Source organism: Alternaria burnsii (genome assembly GCF_013036055.1).
Source record: "Alternaria burnsii strain CBS107.38 chromosome Unknown 705, whole genome shotgun sequence".
Classification (NCBI taxonomy): domain Eukaryota; kingdom Fungi; phylum Ascomycota; class Dothideomycetes; order Pleosporales; family Pleosporaceae; genus Alternaria; species Alternaria burnsii.
The window spans coordinates 1,559,958-1,578,771 of record NW_024066107.1 but is presented as its reverse complement, the minus strand read 5'-3'; the positions used below and the strand labels follow the sequence as shown (position 1 = coordinate 1,578,771).

The window sequence follows — 18,814 nt, the reverse complement described above, 5'->3', positions numbered from 1 at the left end:
CAGAGCACTTGCTTGCATGATGGTGCCGCTGGCGTAAATCCCCCGTGCGTGATCGTGAACCAGATACCATAGCCTCACAGCTTCTCGCACTCATTGCACATCCGTGTAAGCGGGAACGAGGTTCCATGTTCTGCCGCGCCTTTGACATCTCCCTTTACTGGCAATGGAATGCTGTAGCCCATTTACCCAGACGCTCATATCCCGACCCTCTAGCTGCAGGTACAACGAACCATTCAACTCACGGATAAATGCCTGCATGTTCGACCCCCAAGTTGCACGTCTCGATACGATACCCGTTATCCCGTCGCCCACGGAACTGTTCATGCAAGCTAGATTAAGCTTTGTCTGGCACGATCTAAATGGTCCCGGTCCGCGGTGAAGGATTTCTTTTCATGCGCTATGCAGCTGCGGTCCGACGGGAAAGCCGTTGGACGGTCGCAAACATGTCCTTCCGTCTTCGGAAGATCAGCCATCGTATATCTGGCGTTGCTATAGTGCCATTGCGCATGTTGGTTACTATATGAACAAATTTGGGACCGACGTACGGACAGCCTGCTTAGCCAGTAGGCATTCATGGTCTACGGGAGTATATTGGAGGTCTGGTACGCGGCGCCCTGCATTAATTACGATGTGCATTAATTATGATGTAACTCGACTTCGCAAAAGATACTGAGCCTGATGGTGCCGTGGTTGTAGTTCAGTGTTGCATTGAAACGGGAAAGTCTGGACGTTGGCAAACCGTCGTTCTATACTCTGGAAAGCACTATAGAATCCAAGTATCGCAAGTCTTGGCTCAAGGATCCAGCTAATAGTTCTACTGCTGTGTAGCTCCGCGGTACAATATGGATGCCCGGGTACATGCGTGCTTCATAGAAGGTGGCCAACGCAACACTCTCCAGGGGTATGGCACGTGCACCTGCTCTCGCTCCAAGCTCCGCTGTGGCAGTATGCCTGGCATTCCAGCTCTTGCAACATCCTCACGCATCTGCAACACCCTTCAGCCTGGTAGCAGCCAAGATATGTTCATGCATCCTTCTCGATCTACTGGACCCTCCTTCCGATTTCTGGGTCCAAAAAAGGCCAAGCACTTACTCAGCTGTGTCTGCTCACGTGACTGGGACTTCCTTATCGTACCTAGCAATGTTAATGTATGCAGTCATACTTCCTGATCTCAGGTGTCGGATGGCATCCACGGTGCATTTCCGGAAACATGGTATCTGGAGCGAAGTTGCCGGGCGCCTGCAATACTGACACATCCGAAGAAAGCCCAGCCAAGACCCTGGCATGGCTCAAAGTCGCTGTCGTGACGGGGCAAACTTCAACTACGGGTCGCCTTACACACTACCCACACGGGGCTGCCTGAGCCTTGTCACTGACTCAAGCTTCATGTGAAAATATGGCTGTCGCATCACTCCCGCGTTCCTCAGCTAGCAAGCGAGCGCCCGCCACGTCATGCCATCGTTGCGACGTGCAGGGCGCCTTGCTCACCTTTAGCTACTCAGCCATCTCACTGCATGTGCTATTTCCACCGGTACCAATACAGTGATGAGAGCTTGCATGTCAAGGAGTGCCGAGAGAAGGATTGCGCCGATCAGCACCAATCCGATTGCAGGAGTCCCAAGAACCGGTCTGACAGCTACGTCGCTGTATATGCCGTGGGCTGAAGCATGACGATCGCCACGACGATCAGTATCGAATTCCTTCTTTGATGCAGAGCAGCTTTCCAGAAACGGACGATCAAAACATGTAAGTCGATCTATGTTCACTTCTGGGATGTGACCCTGATGCATGAAGCATAAGTGCAATCCTCTGTCTTAACTAGACGAGCTAGATCTGATGTTGCGAAGCCCAAAGGTTCCTAGGTTGTGGACCGCGTTTTGGGTCGATCCTCGTATGATCCGATGTCTTCTGTTCGTGTTTCAAGTCAAAATGTGAGCAATTAAGGATCTGCAGGTCCTCGTTGAACGAATGGAACCAGCTCGGAGACAGACGATTTGGATCCTCCGAGTACGAGTGCGAAGTTCAATACGCTGGCTGGGAAGCTTGGTCGGCGAAGATTCTCAAAGATGATATGCTCGGAGAATAGTGAGGAGGCCCGAACGTGCATCCTGCAAAGCCGCAAGCAGCTATGCCTGAAGTGCACTCAACAGTGGCGGCTGCAACCGCTGATCGCAGCCTTGAGCGTAATACGGCTCATATTTTCTTTACGATGATTAAGTTTGTGGCTTGTATCGATACAGTAGGCTGATGGTCCGTCATGGAGTTGGCGGTCCGGGGAATGATTGGTTCGGTTCTTACCTGGCTGAGCAGTTCACAGGCGTTGACGCCTGCATCTTACCTTATGTTAGCCTTGCAGTAGTTTTCAATAGTTCCTCGATGGGGAGACCAGGGCTGTAGATTGCCGTCTCCATAGGGCGGAAAGCATGGCCGCCGCCCGTTGCACTAGACTTTTTGCTGTCCGCATATGCGATATAGGCAGGGTTTTCCAGTGTTTGAAGTACGTACTGCATAGATCCAGCCACAGACGTGGCAGTTACCTCGATCTTGGGTGTACTAGGGGCGATCGAGCTGCCGTGTTGGATGGATAACGACCTCATCATCGTGTCGGTTAGTTAGCGGGTTGGGAGGCCCGTGTTATCCCATCGAGTCCCAGGACGACGGAATCTTTTTGTATGCAATCTTGATGCTCATGCTATCAAGGTACTTCCCGCGTAGCTTTTCGTAGTGTACCAGGTATACAGCAGGGTCATGGCATGCAAGATGCTGGATGGTGAGATCATATATTTTTAGCCAGATCGGTTGGTATCTCGGCCAAAGACGGGTACGGCAGCCATTCCTGTTGGTCTCTGTGCATAAGCTAGCTAGCTAGATCGGGCGGCACGGCGGAAGACAGTGAATGGCGGGGTGGAGCGGAAAGGGTTTGGAGTCTCGAGAGGCGGAGGACGTGGGAGGATGAAGCTCTTCCGCCAAGAACGGACATTGCGGGGCATTTTCTCCGAGACGCGAAACCTCGAATGAACGCGAATAACGCGAACGACGTCGAAATATACAACTCCAAATACAATGGCTGATGTAGCCAAAGGCGCGAGGTAAGTAATGTGTCAGTCCTGGCGAATAGATCTGACATTGGAACAGCGGTCCCGAGAGTACATCCCCCAATACCACCAGAGTCCAGGCATTTCTCTAACATACCCCCAGCGAACCCTCGCGGTATTCCCGTTGCGCCCTTTATAGATCGGGTGCGAAGTCCATTGGTCATCTTGGAGGATTGTGTCTAACATGGACAGGTTGAGGACTATGTCACAGACCGCGCAGATGTCGAGAAGACCATCAACAACTTCAAGGAGATGATCTCGTATGTCTCACCCAACTGGTCACACCCATAAGAACAGCAACGCCTAACGTGCCTTCCCAGGAAGTACCAGTTCATGCAGCAAAACACTCAACGGCGAGCTGCGGGCCTCAAGGACAAGATCCCTGATATCCAAAAGACGTTAGAGACTGTGCGGTTCCTCAAGTCACGGAAAGACGATGCGGAGCCCCTCGAAACTACCTTCGAACTAAACGACACACTCTACGCCAAAGCTGAAGTGCCTCCCACCGACGAAGTCTACCTCTGGCTCGGCGCCAATGTTATGCTCGCATACCCCATACCCGAAGCCGAAGAACTGCTGCAATCGAAGCTGTCGACCGCGAAACAAAGTTTGAGTACATGCGAAGAGGATTTGGACTTCCTACGTGAGCAGATTACGGTATGCATACTCCATGCAGTAGGCTGGGGTGTAAAACTGACAGGGCCATAGACACTCGAAGTCGCATTCGCACGGGTTTACAACTGGGACGTCGCACAGCGGAGAAAGGAAAGGGAAGGAGAGGAAAAGAAGTGAATGTGTTTGAATGAAAAAGAGTCAGAACAACTCTCGCCTGTCGGCAGGGAAAGACAGCTTACGTAGCTGATCAGAACGCAAGGCAAGATACAAAAACCAAAACCACATGATGATGATGACGATAATGAAAACGCTGAAGAAAGCTGAAATGGCTCCAAAAGATTCCGCAATCATCAAGCAAGCGATATGGTACCTCTGGGTTGTGACTCCTGCTCAAGATCCACATGCATTGTATACGACAGTGAAGAGCCTGCTACCAAGACGGCGCAGTACTTGTCAAGTCTTCACGAACAAAACGACACTGGAGTGGAGAAAAAGAGACCTGGGCTACAAACGTGAGAGGTAGATACCGCCCGACATAAAGAACTTTCACGACAGATAAACCAGGGCGGTGCGTAAAGACGAGGTATAGTTCTCACCAATCAATTTTATATACAGCTAACAAACGTACTCAAGAGTGCGGAAGGCAGAGCATCAAGCCCTGCCTAACGATCCTATTAACAGCCACTTTTCCTCCTATGCATATGAAATGCATACGACCTATCCCTATGCACATTACCATCCATTCATTCAACCTGGCTTAGACGACAATCTTGGCACCAGCCTCGGCAGTCTCAGTACCGTTGTTAATAGGTGCCATGTCTTTGCCAGTCTGCTCCTTGACGTACTCGCTCATCATCTTAGTAATGGCGACTTGACCACCCCATGTGACCATGTTAGCCATGGTGTCGATCTCCTTCATAGTCATAATGACAGCTCCTTGAGGCGCCTTGTCGAGGCCATACTTGTCCTTGCCTGAGTCCTTGTTCTCCTGGCGGCGCTCGGGTTTGGCGGTCTCGGTGCTGTTAGCGGCAGAACCTTCCATGGTAGGTCTCTTTTCACCCTCGGCCGCTGGCTTCTCGCCTTCGGCCGCTGCACTGGCGCTCGATGCAGGTGCTTCACCAGTGGGTGTCAAGCTAGATTGGGCGGCGGGCTCAGCAGCAGTGGGTGTTTGACCCTCACCAGCGGCTGGTTGAGCAGGTTGAGCAGGCTGTGCAGGCTGAGCGGCTTGTGCGGGTTGTGCACCGCCCATGACTTGCATAGTGAGGATGTACTCTCCATCAATCTGGCGGACAGGAACAGCAATGCGCATGTTGGTCTGGTCAAGAACGGCGTTAGCTTGAATGGGGGTAAAGGTAGGTGCAAGAAGGAGCTGAGTCGCCACGGGGTTGTTTCCATTGGTAGGTGTGCCTTGCTGCTGGCCCTGCTGGATCTGGCGTCTGAATTCTCCACGGCTAAGACCACGACGTTGGGTAGCGGCTCCACCAAGGTTTCCTGTTGCGCCTCCAGGGTTCTGGAGAACACCACGCTGAGCGACGGCAATAGCGACTTGGCCGGTGGGGGACACACCCATGGCTTGCATCATCTTCTGGATACGGATAGCATTGACTAGACGTTTGTCAGCTATCTATATGACTGAGACATGGGTAGACTTACTGGGCATCTGGACAACAGTGACTTGCTGGTTTAGATCAGGGGTGACAGCAGCCAGGTTGGAGACAACTGAGTAACGGTAGTCGTTGACTGGGGCCTGGCCCTGGAGAGCAGCCAACATGCTCGAGTCGACGCCATCCTTAACGTCGACGTTCATAGTCATGGGCTGAGTAGCGCGAGTCGACATCCTGAAACCATCCTGGAACTCGTTCTCTTGTAGACCAGTACCTTGAATAGCGACGGATGTGCTGCCGTCACTACCGAAAGGAGTGACCAGAGTGTTGGTCTCAACGGTCTGACGACCAACAACCATGTACTCGCCGTCCATCTGAGTGCGCTTGACCATGCGGACCGTCATATCAGTAGTGTTGACACTCCTCATAGTCTCCTGAATCATCCAGGATTGACGGTCAGGCGACAGCATAGCAACGTATGTGTTGTCGGGTTGAACAGCAACTGCCTGCAAGTTCTGCATCGTCATGGCCATCTCGATTTGGCCACCAACGAGATCTGTAGCGCCGTTCGTGCTGATAGTCATCGATTGCGGCGAGACAGCGACGAAGGGTTGACCAGTAGTTCCCGTGACTTGGTTCGCGGGGATGGCGGGTGTTTGTTGATTAACAATTATCTGCTGTTGCTTCTGGGAGAATGTCTCAACCTTTGAGCGGTCAGGAAATTGGAAAGAGTTGAGTTTCATCTACGTTTGTCAGTTCAAAGTCGATGAGAGGATCTGCCGGAGATAGTTTACTTACATCGCCATTGACATTAAGGACTTGGTTAAAAGACACCTGCTGTGTGTTTGCGTTTTGAGCCAACACCTGTGTACAGCTCAAAAGCAGGAGAACAAGCGAGGAGACAGTACCGGACGTCATATCTGTAATAATAAAAGCCACCTGGGCTTTGAAGAAATATTAAATAAGAAGATAGAAAAGAAAAATTAATAAGAGAAGAGCGAGAGAACGGTGGAGCAACTGACCAGACTTGCTGCGGCAGAGAGGTACTCGAACAACAAATCGTGGCACAGTGGCTTAATATGAAGACTCTGTGTCTCCGTACCATTACTTCGGTTTCTAGCCCGGCGAGCCATGATCCGGTCAATGGGGTTTCGAGTCGTGCTCCAGGACTTGATGGCGAGATGTCCCGGAGCGAAGAGTTCCATAGCAATCAGGCATACTCGACCCCTTCGGATTGGAAGGCCCACATAAAACATGCCGCGACTTGCTTGATTCGTTAGAACCAGTTGACGAGACCGTTGTCCTTACAGGTATGGTGTCGGCCAAGAAATTTCCTTGACTAACGGTGATGCTTCTTTGCGAATTCGGTTTCAAACGTCAGGCAGAACGTTTGGTTTGCCCATCTGGGACGGATTTGCCGGAAAGCTTAGCCCTAATGACCTACGAGACACATCGACGCATGGCGAGACTATTCTATCAATGGTCGGGTAGTCTGGGCTTTCTGAAGGTTTGTATTTATGGAACAGTGTGCCAAAACTATGGGATGCCTGGCTCACACAGAAAGCTTGTGTCGTCAAGAGGTCTCTTGTTTCTTGTCCTCTTGCGCTGCGCTGCGTGTAGCCATACAGGTAATTGCTTCCACGCTGTTCTCGGTTGGTCATTCGAGGCTGGCAGCAAAGGCTCATCTGTATGACAGCGAAAACTTCCTGAATATTTGCGTGCAAAGTCTATCGGTCGCGCATTACATGGTCAAACCACGATGTTTAGAGTGGTGTTTCGCGAATGCAGTTTGTCGCACGAACACGATCGCCTTCGGCTACTTCCATACACTAGTCCCGAAACGGGCAGAGCATAATCATTGGTCGACAACTTGGTTCTTGAGCGTTTGCAATGGGCTCAGTCAATCTGACAGGAGTTCGCAGATTGTAATTCTGCTCTCTTATTGCTACAATAATTACATTGGTGATCATTGATAGCCTCGCCCGCTGGGTGCTTTCACACTGCCACTCGAAAAAGTGGCCTTGTACTTGCTATCCATAGCCTTTGATCTTTGCTTGCTTCCTATCCCTGTACGATCTGTTCTGGGTTGTGCAGCCATGAAGCTGTCAAACTCATCGTCGTCGGCATCGCCTTCTGCAGGCTCGCTGTCATCCTCCTCGCCCGCCTTGGCATTTCCTGGCGCAGGTTCAGTTCGAGGTATACGTTCGGGTGTCTTCTTGTCATCCTCATCTTCTTCTTCCTCCGCATCTTTTGGCGTGGGGTTGGTGAAGGGCTTCGATGCCAGGACACGGCGCCTTAGCTCTGCCATCTCCTCCTCATCGTCTGAGGACTCTGGAATATTGTAAGGGTTTCGCGGGTCGATTTCGTCTTCTTCATCCTCATTACCCTCATCATTCTCATCATCATCGTCATCATCTGATTCATCGATGGCCCTTCGGTTCATGTTTCCGCCAGCCCAAACATCCTCTTCAGCGCCATCTTCTTTCTCTTCTCGGCTCGTGTTGTATTCGCGCTCAATCTTCTCCAGCCAGGCTTCCTCAGCCTTTTTGATTTGCTCTTCATTCTCGCATGCCATGTAACGCTTGAGCAGCGCAGCGTTGATGTCCAGGAACGCCTGGCCGTATGAGAACGTCGACAGAATTGATTCGGCCCATTCGGGATGCCCGGTGATATAGTAGCAAGCGGCAAGAGCTTCCACGCAGTTTAGCCGCCATGGTCGACCGTAGTTTGTTGGGTTCGCAGCAACGAGGTACGGAAGTAGACGTTCGCACTTGCCACCTATCCTGCCGAAAGGGACTTCGTCTATCCTCTTCCAGCTGGCTTCCACAACTGCAGCGCCATATTGTTCCATCAAGTCCTTGTCTTCGCGACTAAGTATCTTCTTTGCCTTCGGGCTAACCACGACACCTGCAAACTTCTGTCCAACGTGAAGCTCGCGCATCATGCCCAGGCGCATGAGCCTCTTTCCAGAACAGCGCTTGGCGTCGCAGTGTCCGAGGTCCCAGCATGCGGCTTTGAACTCTGGTTTCGCAGGCCTCGGATTGTCGCCATCGTTCTCATCTGCATCCGATGCGCGGCGGGGGCGGGGAGGACCGCGTGCTTTCGCGGGATTTTTGAACTTGTTGTTGCCCTTGAAGTCTTTCTTGTGGCGCACCATGTTGAATAATATGTCTGTATGTGAGAGAGAGGCGATTTGCTGGTCCTAAGTTGGGCGTGAGTCGCAGAGAGGGGCAAGATTGTGGAATAACAATTATTGAACATCGTAATCGATAAGACGCGCTAGTCTGATGACGTTGCGCTTGCTTCTATGAGCGAATGGCGATGGCGTCAAGGTCGCTTGGCTGAGTAACAAGCTTTTATAAGAGCAATTCATCTTTGGGGTACGGAAAATGCTTAATTCATGTTCTTTACGGGTCGACGACCGCGGTTTCCGTGTTGCGAATGCTATGAAACACCAAGGCTCGGAATTTCTCCCATCTCGTTCTTCTGCTGTCCACCAAGGGAATATGTAGCCTTCCACCTCATTTTGACATTATTCCCCGACCCTCTTTGCACGTTGTTCACGCGGATGTTCTGCGTAATTCCGAATTTCTGATGTGGTCCGAGGTTGACGCCAGACTGTGGCTCCAATTGCAGTTGGGCGCCCTGGTCATTGTTAACCAATGACTTCAACATCATCACATTGATTGCTTACCTTGGATGCAGCAACCTGCAGTGTCAGACTGGAGATTGGTAGCGGTGTGTTGTTCGATACCCGTGATTGGATCAGCAAGGTGGAGTCCGATTCTCTCGAGATGTTGAAAAGAACATTGATGCTCGTGTTGGTGACAGTTATCTCCTTGGAAGTATCTGGCACAGCTGAAGCAAAGTTCCACTCGTCGTCGTCATCAGCAGTAGCGCTGCTTTGTGTCAAATTGGTTGACGGCGCAGGCATGCCACCACCTAGTAGATCAACAGCACCGGATGCCACTGGTGGGGGCTTGACCGACTGCTGGTATTGGAAAGGTGAGCTTTGGCGTGGTGTGGATGTAAGAGCAGCGAAAGGATCCGGTGTGCGCGCTGGCTGTATTGGGGGCGGTGAAAAGGTAGACGGAGTGGGTGACGTGATTTGGGATTGTGTTGGCTTCGGTCCTGCTGAGAAGAGATCGGTGATGGCCTGGTTCGATGCCTTTTGTGATTGTGGCACTGCCATTCCGGACATGCCTAGGACTAAACAATGTCAGCTGATGAATGTTCATCGCAACAACAAGCAACGTACCTGAGCCATTCGAACCTCCCAAAGAAATGCTACCCTGCTGTCCGTAGGTATCTCCACTCAACGACAGTCCTAGAAGATCATCTTCAAGAGCATTGCCTGCGGCTGCCGGCTGTTGAGGTGCCTGTGACGATCCTGCTGTGTGAGACGCGGGCTCTGGGTCTCCAAAGTCGATCAAGTTCAACGTGTTGTTTGGACCCTGGGAAACGCCAGCACCACTGCGGCCAAGCGTGCCTTGGGGTATGTTATTTGCGGCTTCTATGTCACCTTTCTTGAAGAGCTTGTATCTCTCTATTGTTCGGTGTATGCTGTCGTTGATTTCGAACAACTTTGCTACGGCTTCGTGGTCTTCGGAATCTTCTTCGCACATTTTCTGGATCTTTGGTTGGGCGCTTTGGAGGGCATTCGCAAGTTCCTGTCGTCCAGTTAGCTAATGTCACCATATTGACACCTCATTTGACATGCCTCAAAGACATCGCCCTCTTTGATCTGATCGCCCGGTTTGTAGCCCTGCAGCATCTCCTCCAGTATCTTTGCCTTTTGCTGTATTCTTCCAACTTCTTCAGCGGCCTTTGCGCGCCAGTCGGTCTTGTTCCTGGTATCGTACCCAGCCATTACTTTCATGAGCTTGTTCGCTTCTTGCAGGTCCGCAGGCCCACCACGACGGATCAATTCCTGGAGTTTCGCAGATTGTGCCTCCCGTTCCTCTTCGGCCATTTCTTCTGCCGAGCGGAGATTCTGCGCTATGTTAGCAGTATACTTGATCCGCCAGGCCACCATGTACATACGTCGCTGGGGTTAAGGACCGCCGCATCTTCCTTGCGTACTTCAGGAAAGATGTAGCCCTTGTAACTCAGCAGCCTATGCATGTCTCTTATAAACCCTAGGTCGTCTTTGTACCGCGACGTCTGACATATGGTTTGTCGCCATTCTTCTATCAGCTCGAGAATCTTGTTTTGTACACGCGTCGAATGCACAGGCGGACGTTCGGGAAATCGACGGACAAGCTCATTGAGGAATTCCTTTGTGCTTATTTGGAGGTGGAAGGGGTAGCCGCAATTCTTGACACATATGTCCAGGAGCTATCCAAGGGTGAGCTATGCGAAGTACAAGGTGGGGCAATGTGGGCGTACATTGAGCGCGAGGAGGGCAACGTTCTGATTGCGGTGGTTGACGTAGTGCACGATGGTAACAGCTGCTTCTCGAGGCCTGGAACACTGTTAGCCTCGTGTGTATAGCGGGAGAATGGCATGACCCTACGCTGAGCCTTTCTTGCTATTGATCAAGTCGGAGATCTCGAGATTCAAGGCCAGGTTGGGCTCGAAGTTCTGCGGATCGCAAGCTTGCACTGTTCCATACTATATCAGTTTCGGTTCGTATCCGAGGAACGGCCTTGAGCATACATATGTAGCGCTGCAGTGGTGAACTGGGCGCCTCCCCGAATGCGCCGTACCGATCCCGGGCGGCCATGCGCGCAGACGCTGCCTCCATTGCGCCGCCAGAGAATTCGAGTATCGAGGCTGTAGATAGCGACAAGTAAGAGATTCTAAGGTTCGGAAGGGCGGACACGTGTTTGCCGAGGCTGGTTGTATGAATAACGTATGTTCTAAGAATTGGTGGGGATTGGACATCGCGGCAGCTATCCACCTGCTCGATGCCTTGGCGCCACAGTTGCTACGTAATGCGCCTCATTTCACATGTAACTTCGAAGCTCAACCTTTGTTTATTTATGCACATGCATGGTTCAAGGGTATTCACTCTGGGTAAAAATAGTTTCGTGATAATTACCTAGGTCGAGCTCTTTTGCTAAACCTGCTGCTAGTTATCTCAAACCACCAGAGTCTTCCATCAAATCCTCCAGAAATCCGCGATCAAGTACGTCGCGTATCCAGCAATGCCTGCAAGTACAGCCTGAGTGCCGTAGTAACCAACGATCCTTCCGGGAGCCGTAGATCCCTTGATCATCAAGCCAAGCTCTGCGTGACTGACACGGAGCGCAAGGAGAGTACCAAGCGCGTAATTGATGTAGGTCCTGATGTAGCAGCTTAGACGCGTTGTCTTGTCTCGACGCAGTGCACTTACCTGTTGGCTCCGTTGAGCTCAGCGAGGAGCGCCACTCCCAAGACCAATGGCACGTTCTCGGCAAAGTTGAGCTGCGCACGCGTGGCCACATATAGAGGATCTGTGACACCTTTCGAGTCATCCGACTTGTCACCCATGAAACTATCGTCAGCGTCAGCAGAACGCTATTGGCTAACTGATATGAGCTCCCTACGTCTTTGAGGTGATGCGGTGGTAAGCAATGCGGTTCTGGAGGAAAATGTAGTATGCCGCAAAGGGAAAAGCCCATGTAGCAGTCGCAGGAGCGAGAAGCGGCATTGGAACGCCGAGACCAACCTTGGTTGCCATGCTTGATTCAGGAACGGAAAGATAGTTGACCATCGAACCGAGGAAGTGGGGGAGAGGAGTTTATATAGTTGTGGGGACTTTCAAAGTGGATTTGGTGGAGAGAGGATAGGATTGTTTTCCAAAATACATGGATCCCGATTGTCGACGTCATCTAGGGGTCTAGCGCAGATATATGCAGCGGCCCGATCAACATTCTTTGGTGCGCCGTTGAACGGGGTAAACCTCAAGAACGTTCGGGACTATATCTTGCGCGTTCAAAATACATGTTTTTTTTTCTTTGACAAAGGTGGTGTCCTCCGAATGGTACGGTGTATAAAGTCCAAGTTCTGCAACTTCAATAAGCTGTTGTCTTTATGCATTGTTCCACTACACTAAGAGAAAAGAGTAGGGAACTCACTTGAGAGGATTGTGAAGTGCAAACACGTCTGTGGTTCTATGGAACAACTATGGCATGCCTCGTTGTTCATCGGTTCTGTATACAGTTAGTTTCAGTGGCATAGCATAGGGAAGACCATGCCTACAGGCTTCATGTGCTCAGCATCATTTTCTTTGTTGTCGTCTCGCACTTCCTTTAGCATCTTGTCGATGCCACGTTCATTCAAAGCCCTCTGTTTGCTGGGTCAGCCAGCTTCCAGGGCAGAGCCTTTAGAGCAAAGTGTCTGACCGAAAGACATTTCTCGTACTGCTCGAATATCGGCTTGCATTCGTCGGTCGTGGCAGTGCCTCGCAGAAACTCTAGATTGTGTCAGGAGTCATAATGCCCAGATTATGCACTATTGCTTACTCTCACTGTACCACTTGAGGAAGCAGTTGTCGTATCGTCTTGGATGTATCAGTTAGTTGTACCAGCAATACCAGATAACACTGGCGCTCACTCCTTGACTTGGTTGCATTCGGGGGCTAAAGAAGCCGACATGTTGGTGAAATGTTGGTTAAGTGACGGCCTGGATCAGCATGACGGAGGCGGCGGGTGAAGGTGCGCGGCTGCGGCTATCGATAGGGAAAGCGCGCTAACGTGGAAATCATTGAAGGTTTCTTTCTAAACATTTGCGACACGCGCTCCCTCTCCACCCCAACACGACCTACGACATCGAAGCGAGACGCCACCGTAGACCACGTCATCGAACGCTTTGTAAGAGGATGAGCGCACAATAGACACGCCATGGATTCCTTCAAAACGCTTCAGACAGAGATCTCGGCTGCCCTAAAGTCGACCACCAAGTCTGCCTCCCTAATAGGCGCAGCAGATATTTCCTTTCAACGGTCGCTCAATCCCGAAGCTGGCACACAGCTGGATGCTCAGAATGCGCGCCTCCTTCACCTTGCGCAGCGCCTTCTCGAGAATGCTGCTGCGAGCTCGGACGCTGTAGGTCCCAAGCTACCCGACGTCGAAGCCATAGACGCCAATTGGAGGGGGGTTGTTGATGTCATCGACAGCTTGCTTGAGAAGGCCGACACCAGTCTCGATGAGTACACGGGTGTTGTCAAGCGACTGAGTCCCGCGACCGAGCAGGTGAGAAATACACATACTGAAAGGGGGGCGCGTCATCTGATTCACTTGCAGACAACCGCGAAACCGCGCCCAAACATTGCCGACAAAAAGATCATCGCAAAGCCGCAGCTCAAATTTGAGCATTTGCCCGCCAACTACGAGTCTGGCGGCTTCCGCCCTTTGGTCACAGCCAAGCCGCATGCGAAGATACCGCTCGAGAAATGTTTGGAAACTTTCAAAGACAGACGCGGACGGGAACAGTATGACAGATATGCTATGTTAGCACCGCAAGCTTACCTTTCGCAGATACCCTCACCCGTACCAGACCGAGATCGAAACCTACGAATATCCTTCGACCGTATACGAGTACTCCGAGCCGCAGCGATACCCACCCTTCGAATCTACCACTGCAACTTTGGTCGATACCCCTGAAGAACTAGCTACTATGCTCTCAGAGCTGAAGACCGCAAAGGAAATCGCCATTGACCTGGAACACCACGACAACCGCTCGTACATCGGCATGGTTTCGCTAATGCAAATAAGTACGCGCGACAAGGACTGGATAGTCGACACACTGAAGCCCTGGCGGCGGAAGCTCGAGTGCCTGAACGAGGTGTTCGCCGATCCCAATATCTTGAAGGTTCTACACGGTGCATACATGGACATTGTCTGGCTTCAACGAGACCTTGGGCTTTATGTCGTTGGCCTCTTTGACACGTACCACGCTGCTCGAGCTCTTGGCTATCCTGGTGCGAGTTTGGCGTACTTGCTGGAGAGGCATGTTCAGTTCACAGCCCAGAAACAGTACCAACTGGCAGACTGGCGCACTAGGCCGCTCAGCAAGGAACTGTTCGAATACGCACGCGCCGACACCCATTTCCTCCTTTATGTATACGACAACATGCGGAACGAATTAGTTGAGAAGTCTGACTTCTCTAATCCAGAGAAAAACAAGGTTCAGGACGTACTGCAAAAATCGAAAGAGACGGCGCTACAGCGGTACGAACACCCCGTTTACGATATGGAGATGGGTCTTGGAGCAGCTGGCTGGTACAAACTCGTCTCGCGGACACCCGTGCAGTTTACCCCACAGCAGTTTTCGGTCTTCCGAGCTGTGCATAGGTGGAGAGACGACCTCAGTCGGAAAGAAGACGAAAGCCCGCTTTTTATCATGCCCAACCACGCCGTGTTCTCCGTAGCTCGTGCGATACCTGCGGATAAGGCTGCTCTCTTCAACGCTATCCAACACGTGTCGCACATCATTCGAGCCCATGCGGACGAGCTCGTAGCTGTTATCGCAAAGGCTAAGGAGGAGGGCGTTGGGGGACCGGAGTTGCATAGCGTGCTTCAGACGATTGCCGACATGCAAAGAGAGGAAAGGGCTGAGTCTTATGCTACTGCTGCGAAGGTAGCAGAGGCGACTGCAGCTCCAGCTGTTGAGGCCGCAGCACTTGAGAGTACCGTTGCTGTCCCAGCTACTCGCGCTTCGTCTTCTGAGTTCTGGGGACAACTGTGGAAAGCCAGCCAGCCGTTACAGCAGCGGGAAATTCCCACCATTGATATCGGTCTCGCTCTGCCATTACCACCTCTTACCGCAGAAATATTTGCTGATGCATACGGAATGACACAAGCTGCACTAAAGGCGGAGAAACCGCAGCACACTTTTGTACCGAAAGAGGAGAGACCTGCTGAAGACCAACGAACCGACACGTTTGTCGTCAGGCACCTCGGTAGTCGCAAGCGAAAGCGAGGAAACGCAGTAGAAGACGAACCCTCCACCACAACGCCAGCCCTCGACCCTATGACCAACGACGAAATCATGCTAGACGCATCCGAGGAAACACCAGACGCAGATCACGCACATGCCAAGGCCGCTAGGAAAGCCGCACGTAAGCAAAAGAAGAAGGATGACGCTGCTGCCCGCGCCGCTAGTCTTAACTACGGTGACGAGCCTGTATTCGACTACGCAAACGCCAAGTCGGTACTGCATGCAGAAAATGGCGATGGCAAGAAGAAGAAGAAGGACAAGAAGAAGAAGAGCGCAGCTTTCGCACCTTTCTCGGGTATGTCCGATGCACCGAAGGGACTACCGAGGGCGCAAAAGGAAGTCCCAGGACGAAGCAAGACGTTTACAAGATAGACGTGGCAGTTTCGAGGCAAGGGAGGAGAGGATTGCTTTGCGTTTTTGCGTTCTTGTACATATACCTGCATCATGATACCAACCTAATTCTCGAGGTGTCAAAACAATTCAAGCAGAACTGCTCTAATGGGCTTACTGCTACTTGGTCGCCGTTCCTGTGCCTCTACTCTGAACATGAGTGATCCATCACTACCTACGAAGCAGCTTGTCTCTATCGAGCTGTACCTTGTACTGGAAAGACACTCTGAAGGTACACACGTATAATATTGTAGAGTTATCGCCACACAAAGTAAAGTGGATACAGTTAGTATGCATTCTGAGCATTGTATGAAGCTATAACAGTAATGTCCGCTGCCTGCTCCCTGGGTCGTGAGACAGTTGGGGAATGCATACACAAATCCCTACTCACCCTGTCGGCCACTATTCACGCAATTTGTCCATGCAAAACCTGATAGAATTGACCAAAGTTTCCCTTGCCGTCCTTGCCACCATCTGGCCCGTTTACATTGTCCATGACGGCAAACACGACCTTCTCCCACCACCCTCCTTGGAATTCTGGCTCTCGGAAAACCTCAAGAAAGCAATTTGCAACGTCTCGTGGCGGATTGGCGAATACACCGCAGCCCAGTGCGCCCAACACGAGCTTTCTGTGTCCATGTCGAGCAGCAACGCGCAGTATGAGGCGAATGTTCTTCTTGGTATGAGACCTTACGCCAGGGCTTTTAAACGCTGTGCCGTCGTTTGATAATTCCGGTTGACGAAGTGCTGCTACGCTGATGACGGAAACTGCGGGGAGGTCAGGCGGACAAGTGTTACTGTGTAACTTGTGGCCTCTTGACATGGATTCGCGGATTATGACCACGTTTGGTGAGTATATGGCAGAGAGAGGGGGTATTGGGTAAAGTTTTCGGTCGAGCGAGAGGTAGAGCGAAGAGCGGTAGCACAGACATTCCTCCTGAGCGAGGGCGCCCTTCTGCCAGCCGCCTCCGGGTGAACGCTCGGAAGCAAGGTTAAGGACTGCCACTGGGGTCACCTTCTCAGTACTGGTATCCGACCTTTTCTTGGTAACATGCTGGTTGACGGTGTGAGAGGGGTCTAGCTGGATTGCCGCATCGAATGAATCCATATCGAGTACTTGAATAGTACACGGCGTCGCTAAAGCTGGGCATAAGTTCGCCGGGAGAGGAGCTGAATCTCGATGATTCAGATCTTCGAGACAAGACCATTCAACATCAAACTCTGGTGGAAGCTGAGCCCGGACATTCGGGAGTGCTTCTTTGGTCTCGTCGGCAACTAGTTTGAGACTCATGTTGCGGCGGCGGTCAGGAAGTCGCTTTTGGTTAGACGAGTGATGTTTGTGGGCGTTGGTGTTATTGCGGCGGTAAGGTTGATCTCGATGAGAATGTTGTGATCGAGACGACTCTGGTCGTGCCGAACCTGGCTTTTCAAAGAAATCGAGGATGGATCTTTGTTCCATGATTGCTAGAAGGGAAAAGGTAGGTGATAAGGAGCGCTTTCAATGTCGTCGAAGCAGGAAGCCACAATGAGCGAGTGTTTTTCGTGGATCCCCAGGGTACTTGTAAATGAATACTGTGTGCGTTGTGGGTTCTGCTGTATAGAGCTGCGTGAGGATGCATAGGCCGAGGGATCAGGAACTTTTGATTAGAGTCTTGTGACGCATGTATTGTGTACAGAAATGCCTGATGACATGGAGAGATGTATCAGGAATGAAGAAGGCGCATAAAGATTGATGTAAGCAAAGACTCATACAGCCATATCAGGCAGCAGCAGGCAAGGAAGGTGCTATGTAAACTCGGAGCTAGTGCCTCTGAGGCATGCATGCGAAGATTGAATCGCGGCCGCTAGGTCCATAAATGGCTCGCAGTGTTGGACGTGCATATGGACATGACAGCAAGAGCCGGCCCGCATATATCATGTGCCTTACAGTGGTTCCAGCAAGGGTCTCTTTCAGCCCTACAGTGGGCCTGTGCGTCTGCCCCACATTCGCGTAACCAACAGCCATCATGTGGGATTTGGGTGCTCTTTCACTCACAACAACAATACTCCTGTCACCTTCACCAACATACTTCAGCGGTATTCCTCATGTAATTCTGGCACTCTATCATCGGCGAAATGCCTACGCACCTGGCGCATCCATCTCCGAAGCGCAAGCGCGATCAACCCGCGCCTATTCCTCTGCTCAACACGGCTCTGGCCCTGCGTCCCGCGTCAACACCGCCACGAGGTAGTCCCGCGCCTTCTTCGGGCGCTGATAGCCCTCGAAATGCAGTCGCAGACACGCTGCGAGGCATGACCCTCACTGCGCTCTCGGCAATACCCATGTCCCCGCTCACACCTACCGACGATGTAATACGCAAGAAGCCGAAGCTCGATGCTATGAGAGCAGACATCGGAACTGGCTCAGAAACATATGCAGCCAGCGAAACACCCAACAGCTATACAAATAGGAAGCATATGGATACTATTGCTACGACACCCGAGATGAACGTCTCTGGGGTGATACCAGAGACCCCTCAGTCGTCGCAACCCCGCTTGATGCCAGATATCGCTTCTTTCGCGCAAACCACCAGCTTTGTTTCGTCGCCCACAACAACTAAATCGCAGCCGTCTATATCCACACACGAAAAGCTTCGCGCGCAAAATCCATCGTCTTCGCAACCCCGCCCTCGGGCTAGATCACCGTCACCGCCAGTGTCGACCCTCACGTGGCGAGATAGTGAGATCACGGGACACCTGGTCGATCCGTCAACTGATCCAGATGACGATGGTACTGGGCTCAATGGGATTGGCTTTAGACCCACACCAGCATTAGCATATGCTAGATCGCAGAAGCGACGACAACAGTTGACAGAGTGGAAGCTACGGGAGACTCGCGAGGCGAGAGCAAAACGTAGCGAGAGGCGTCAGAGAGGCGTCAGAGATATGCCTTCAAGGGAAGTCACCGTCGAACGGGAAGTCATGCCCGTTACTAAGATTGAGACCACGAAGCGGACAGTCAAGTTCGCTATATGAAATGTCGAGGAGTTAATCGTAATTTCCAGAGAAGTATAATCAGATGGGTAAGCTCCAGTAGGGACGATGACGATTTCATGATATTTATGATACGGGTGATGTTGGATCAGCAGCATCCTTGGAGTTTGGCGCAAAAGGGTGTTTATCTTTTCACGATATATTTAGCATATA

General features: G+C 51.6%; 7 protein-coding genes across 7 annotated transcripts; 3 read left to right on the top strand and 4 right to left on the bottom strand.

Moving 5' to 3' along the window:
• Window positions 1–1,490: 1,490 nt before the first annotated feature.
• Window positions 1,491–1,790, bottom strand: GT037_000565 (uncharacterized protein; the record flags this gene model as incomplete). Its single annotated transcript, XM_038925612.1, has 1 exon — window positions 1,491–1,790. The coding sequence occupies one exon, from the start codon at window positions 1,788–1,790 to the stop codon at window positions 1,491–1,493; it is 300 nt and encodes a 99-aa protein (XP_038791468.1).
• Window positions 1,791–3,063: 1,273 nt separating this feature from the next.
• GT037_000564 (prefoldin subunit 3) lies at window positions 3,064–3,887 on the top strand (the record flags this gene model as incomplete). Its single annotated transcript, XM_038925611.1, has 6 exons — window positions 3,064–3,089; window positions 3,136–3,146; window positions 3,199–3,239; window positions 3,288–3,355; window positions 3,416–3,752; window positions 3,804–3,887. The coding sequence occupies 6 exons, from the start codon at window positions 3,064–3,066 to the stop codon at window positions 3,885–3,887; spliced, it is 567 nt and encodes a 188-aa protein (XP_038791467.1).
• Window positions 3,888–4,467: 580 nt separating this feature from the next.
• Window positions 4,468–6,232, bottom strand: GT037_000563 (uncharacterized protein; the record flags this gene model as incomplete). The annotated part of the gene is made up of 3 exons (XM_038925610.1): window positions 4,468–5,315; window positions 5,364–6,057; window positions 6,113–6,232. The coding sequence occupies 3 exons, from the start codon at window positions 6,230–6,232 to the stop codon at window positions 4,468–4,470; spliced, it is 1,662 nt and encodes a 553-aa protein (XP_038791466.1).
• A 1,048-nt stretch (window positions 6,233–7,280) lies between these two features.
• GT037_000562 (adp-ribosylation factor-binding protein gga1) lies at window positions 7,281–12,894 on the bottom strand (the record flags this gene model as incomplete). Its single annotated transcript, XM_038925609.1, has 16 exons — window positions 7,281–8,485; window positions 8,770–8,959; window positions 9,009–9,523; window positions 9,573–9,984; window positions 10,044–10,307; window positions 10,358–10,651; window positions 10,703–10,778; window positions 10,830–10,917; window positions 10,973–11,151; window positions 11,449–11,601; window positions 11,652–11,792; window positions 11,845–11,966; window positions 12,500–12,586; window positions 12,643–12,713; window positions 12,763–12,800; window positions 12,854–12,894. The coding sequence occupies 16 exons, from the start codon at window positions 12,892–12,894 to the stop codon at window positions 7,281–7,283; spliced, it is 3,876 nt and encodes a 1,291-aa protein (XP_038791465.1).
• Window positions 12,895–13,140: 246 nt separating this feature from the next.
• On the top strand, window positions 13,141–15,610 carry GT037_000561 (exosome complex exonuclease rrp; the record flags this gene model as incomplete). Its single annotated transcript, XM_038925608.1, has 3 exons — window positions 13,141–13,491; window positions 13,543–13,730; window positions 13,777–15,610. The coding sequence occupies 3 exons, from the start codon at window positions 13,141–13,143 to the stop codon at window positions 15,608–15,610; spliced, it is 2,373 nt and encodes a 790-aa protein (XP_038791464.1).
• A 424-nt stretch (window positions 15,611–16,034) lies between these two features.
• On the bottom strand, window positions 16,035–17,087 carry GT037_000560 (uncharacterized protein; the record flags this gene model as incomplete). The annotated part of the gene is made up of 1 exon (XM_038925607.1): window positions 16,035–17,087. The coding sequence occupies one exon, from the start codon at window positions 17,085–17,087 to the stop codon at window positions 16,035–16,037; it is 1,053 nt and encodes a 350-aa protein (XP_038791463.1).
• A 656-nt stretch (window positions 17,088–17,743) lies between these two features.
• On the top strand, window positions 17,744–18,643 carry GT037_000559 (uncharacterized protein; the record flags this gene model as incomplete). Its single annotated transcript, XM_038925606.1, has 1 exon — window positions 17,744–18,643. One exon carries the CDS (start codon window positions 17,744–17,746, stop codon window positions 18,641–18,643), a length of 900 nt encoding a protein of 299 aa, XP_038791462.1.
• Window positions 18,644–18,814: the final 171 nt, after the last annotated feature.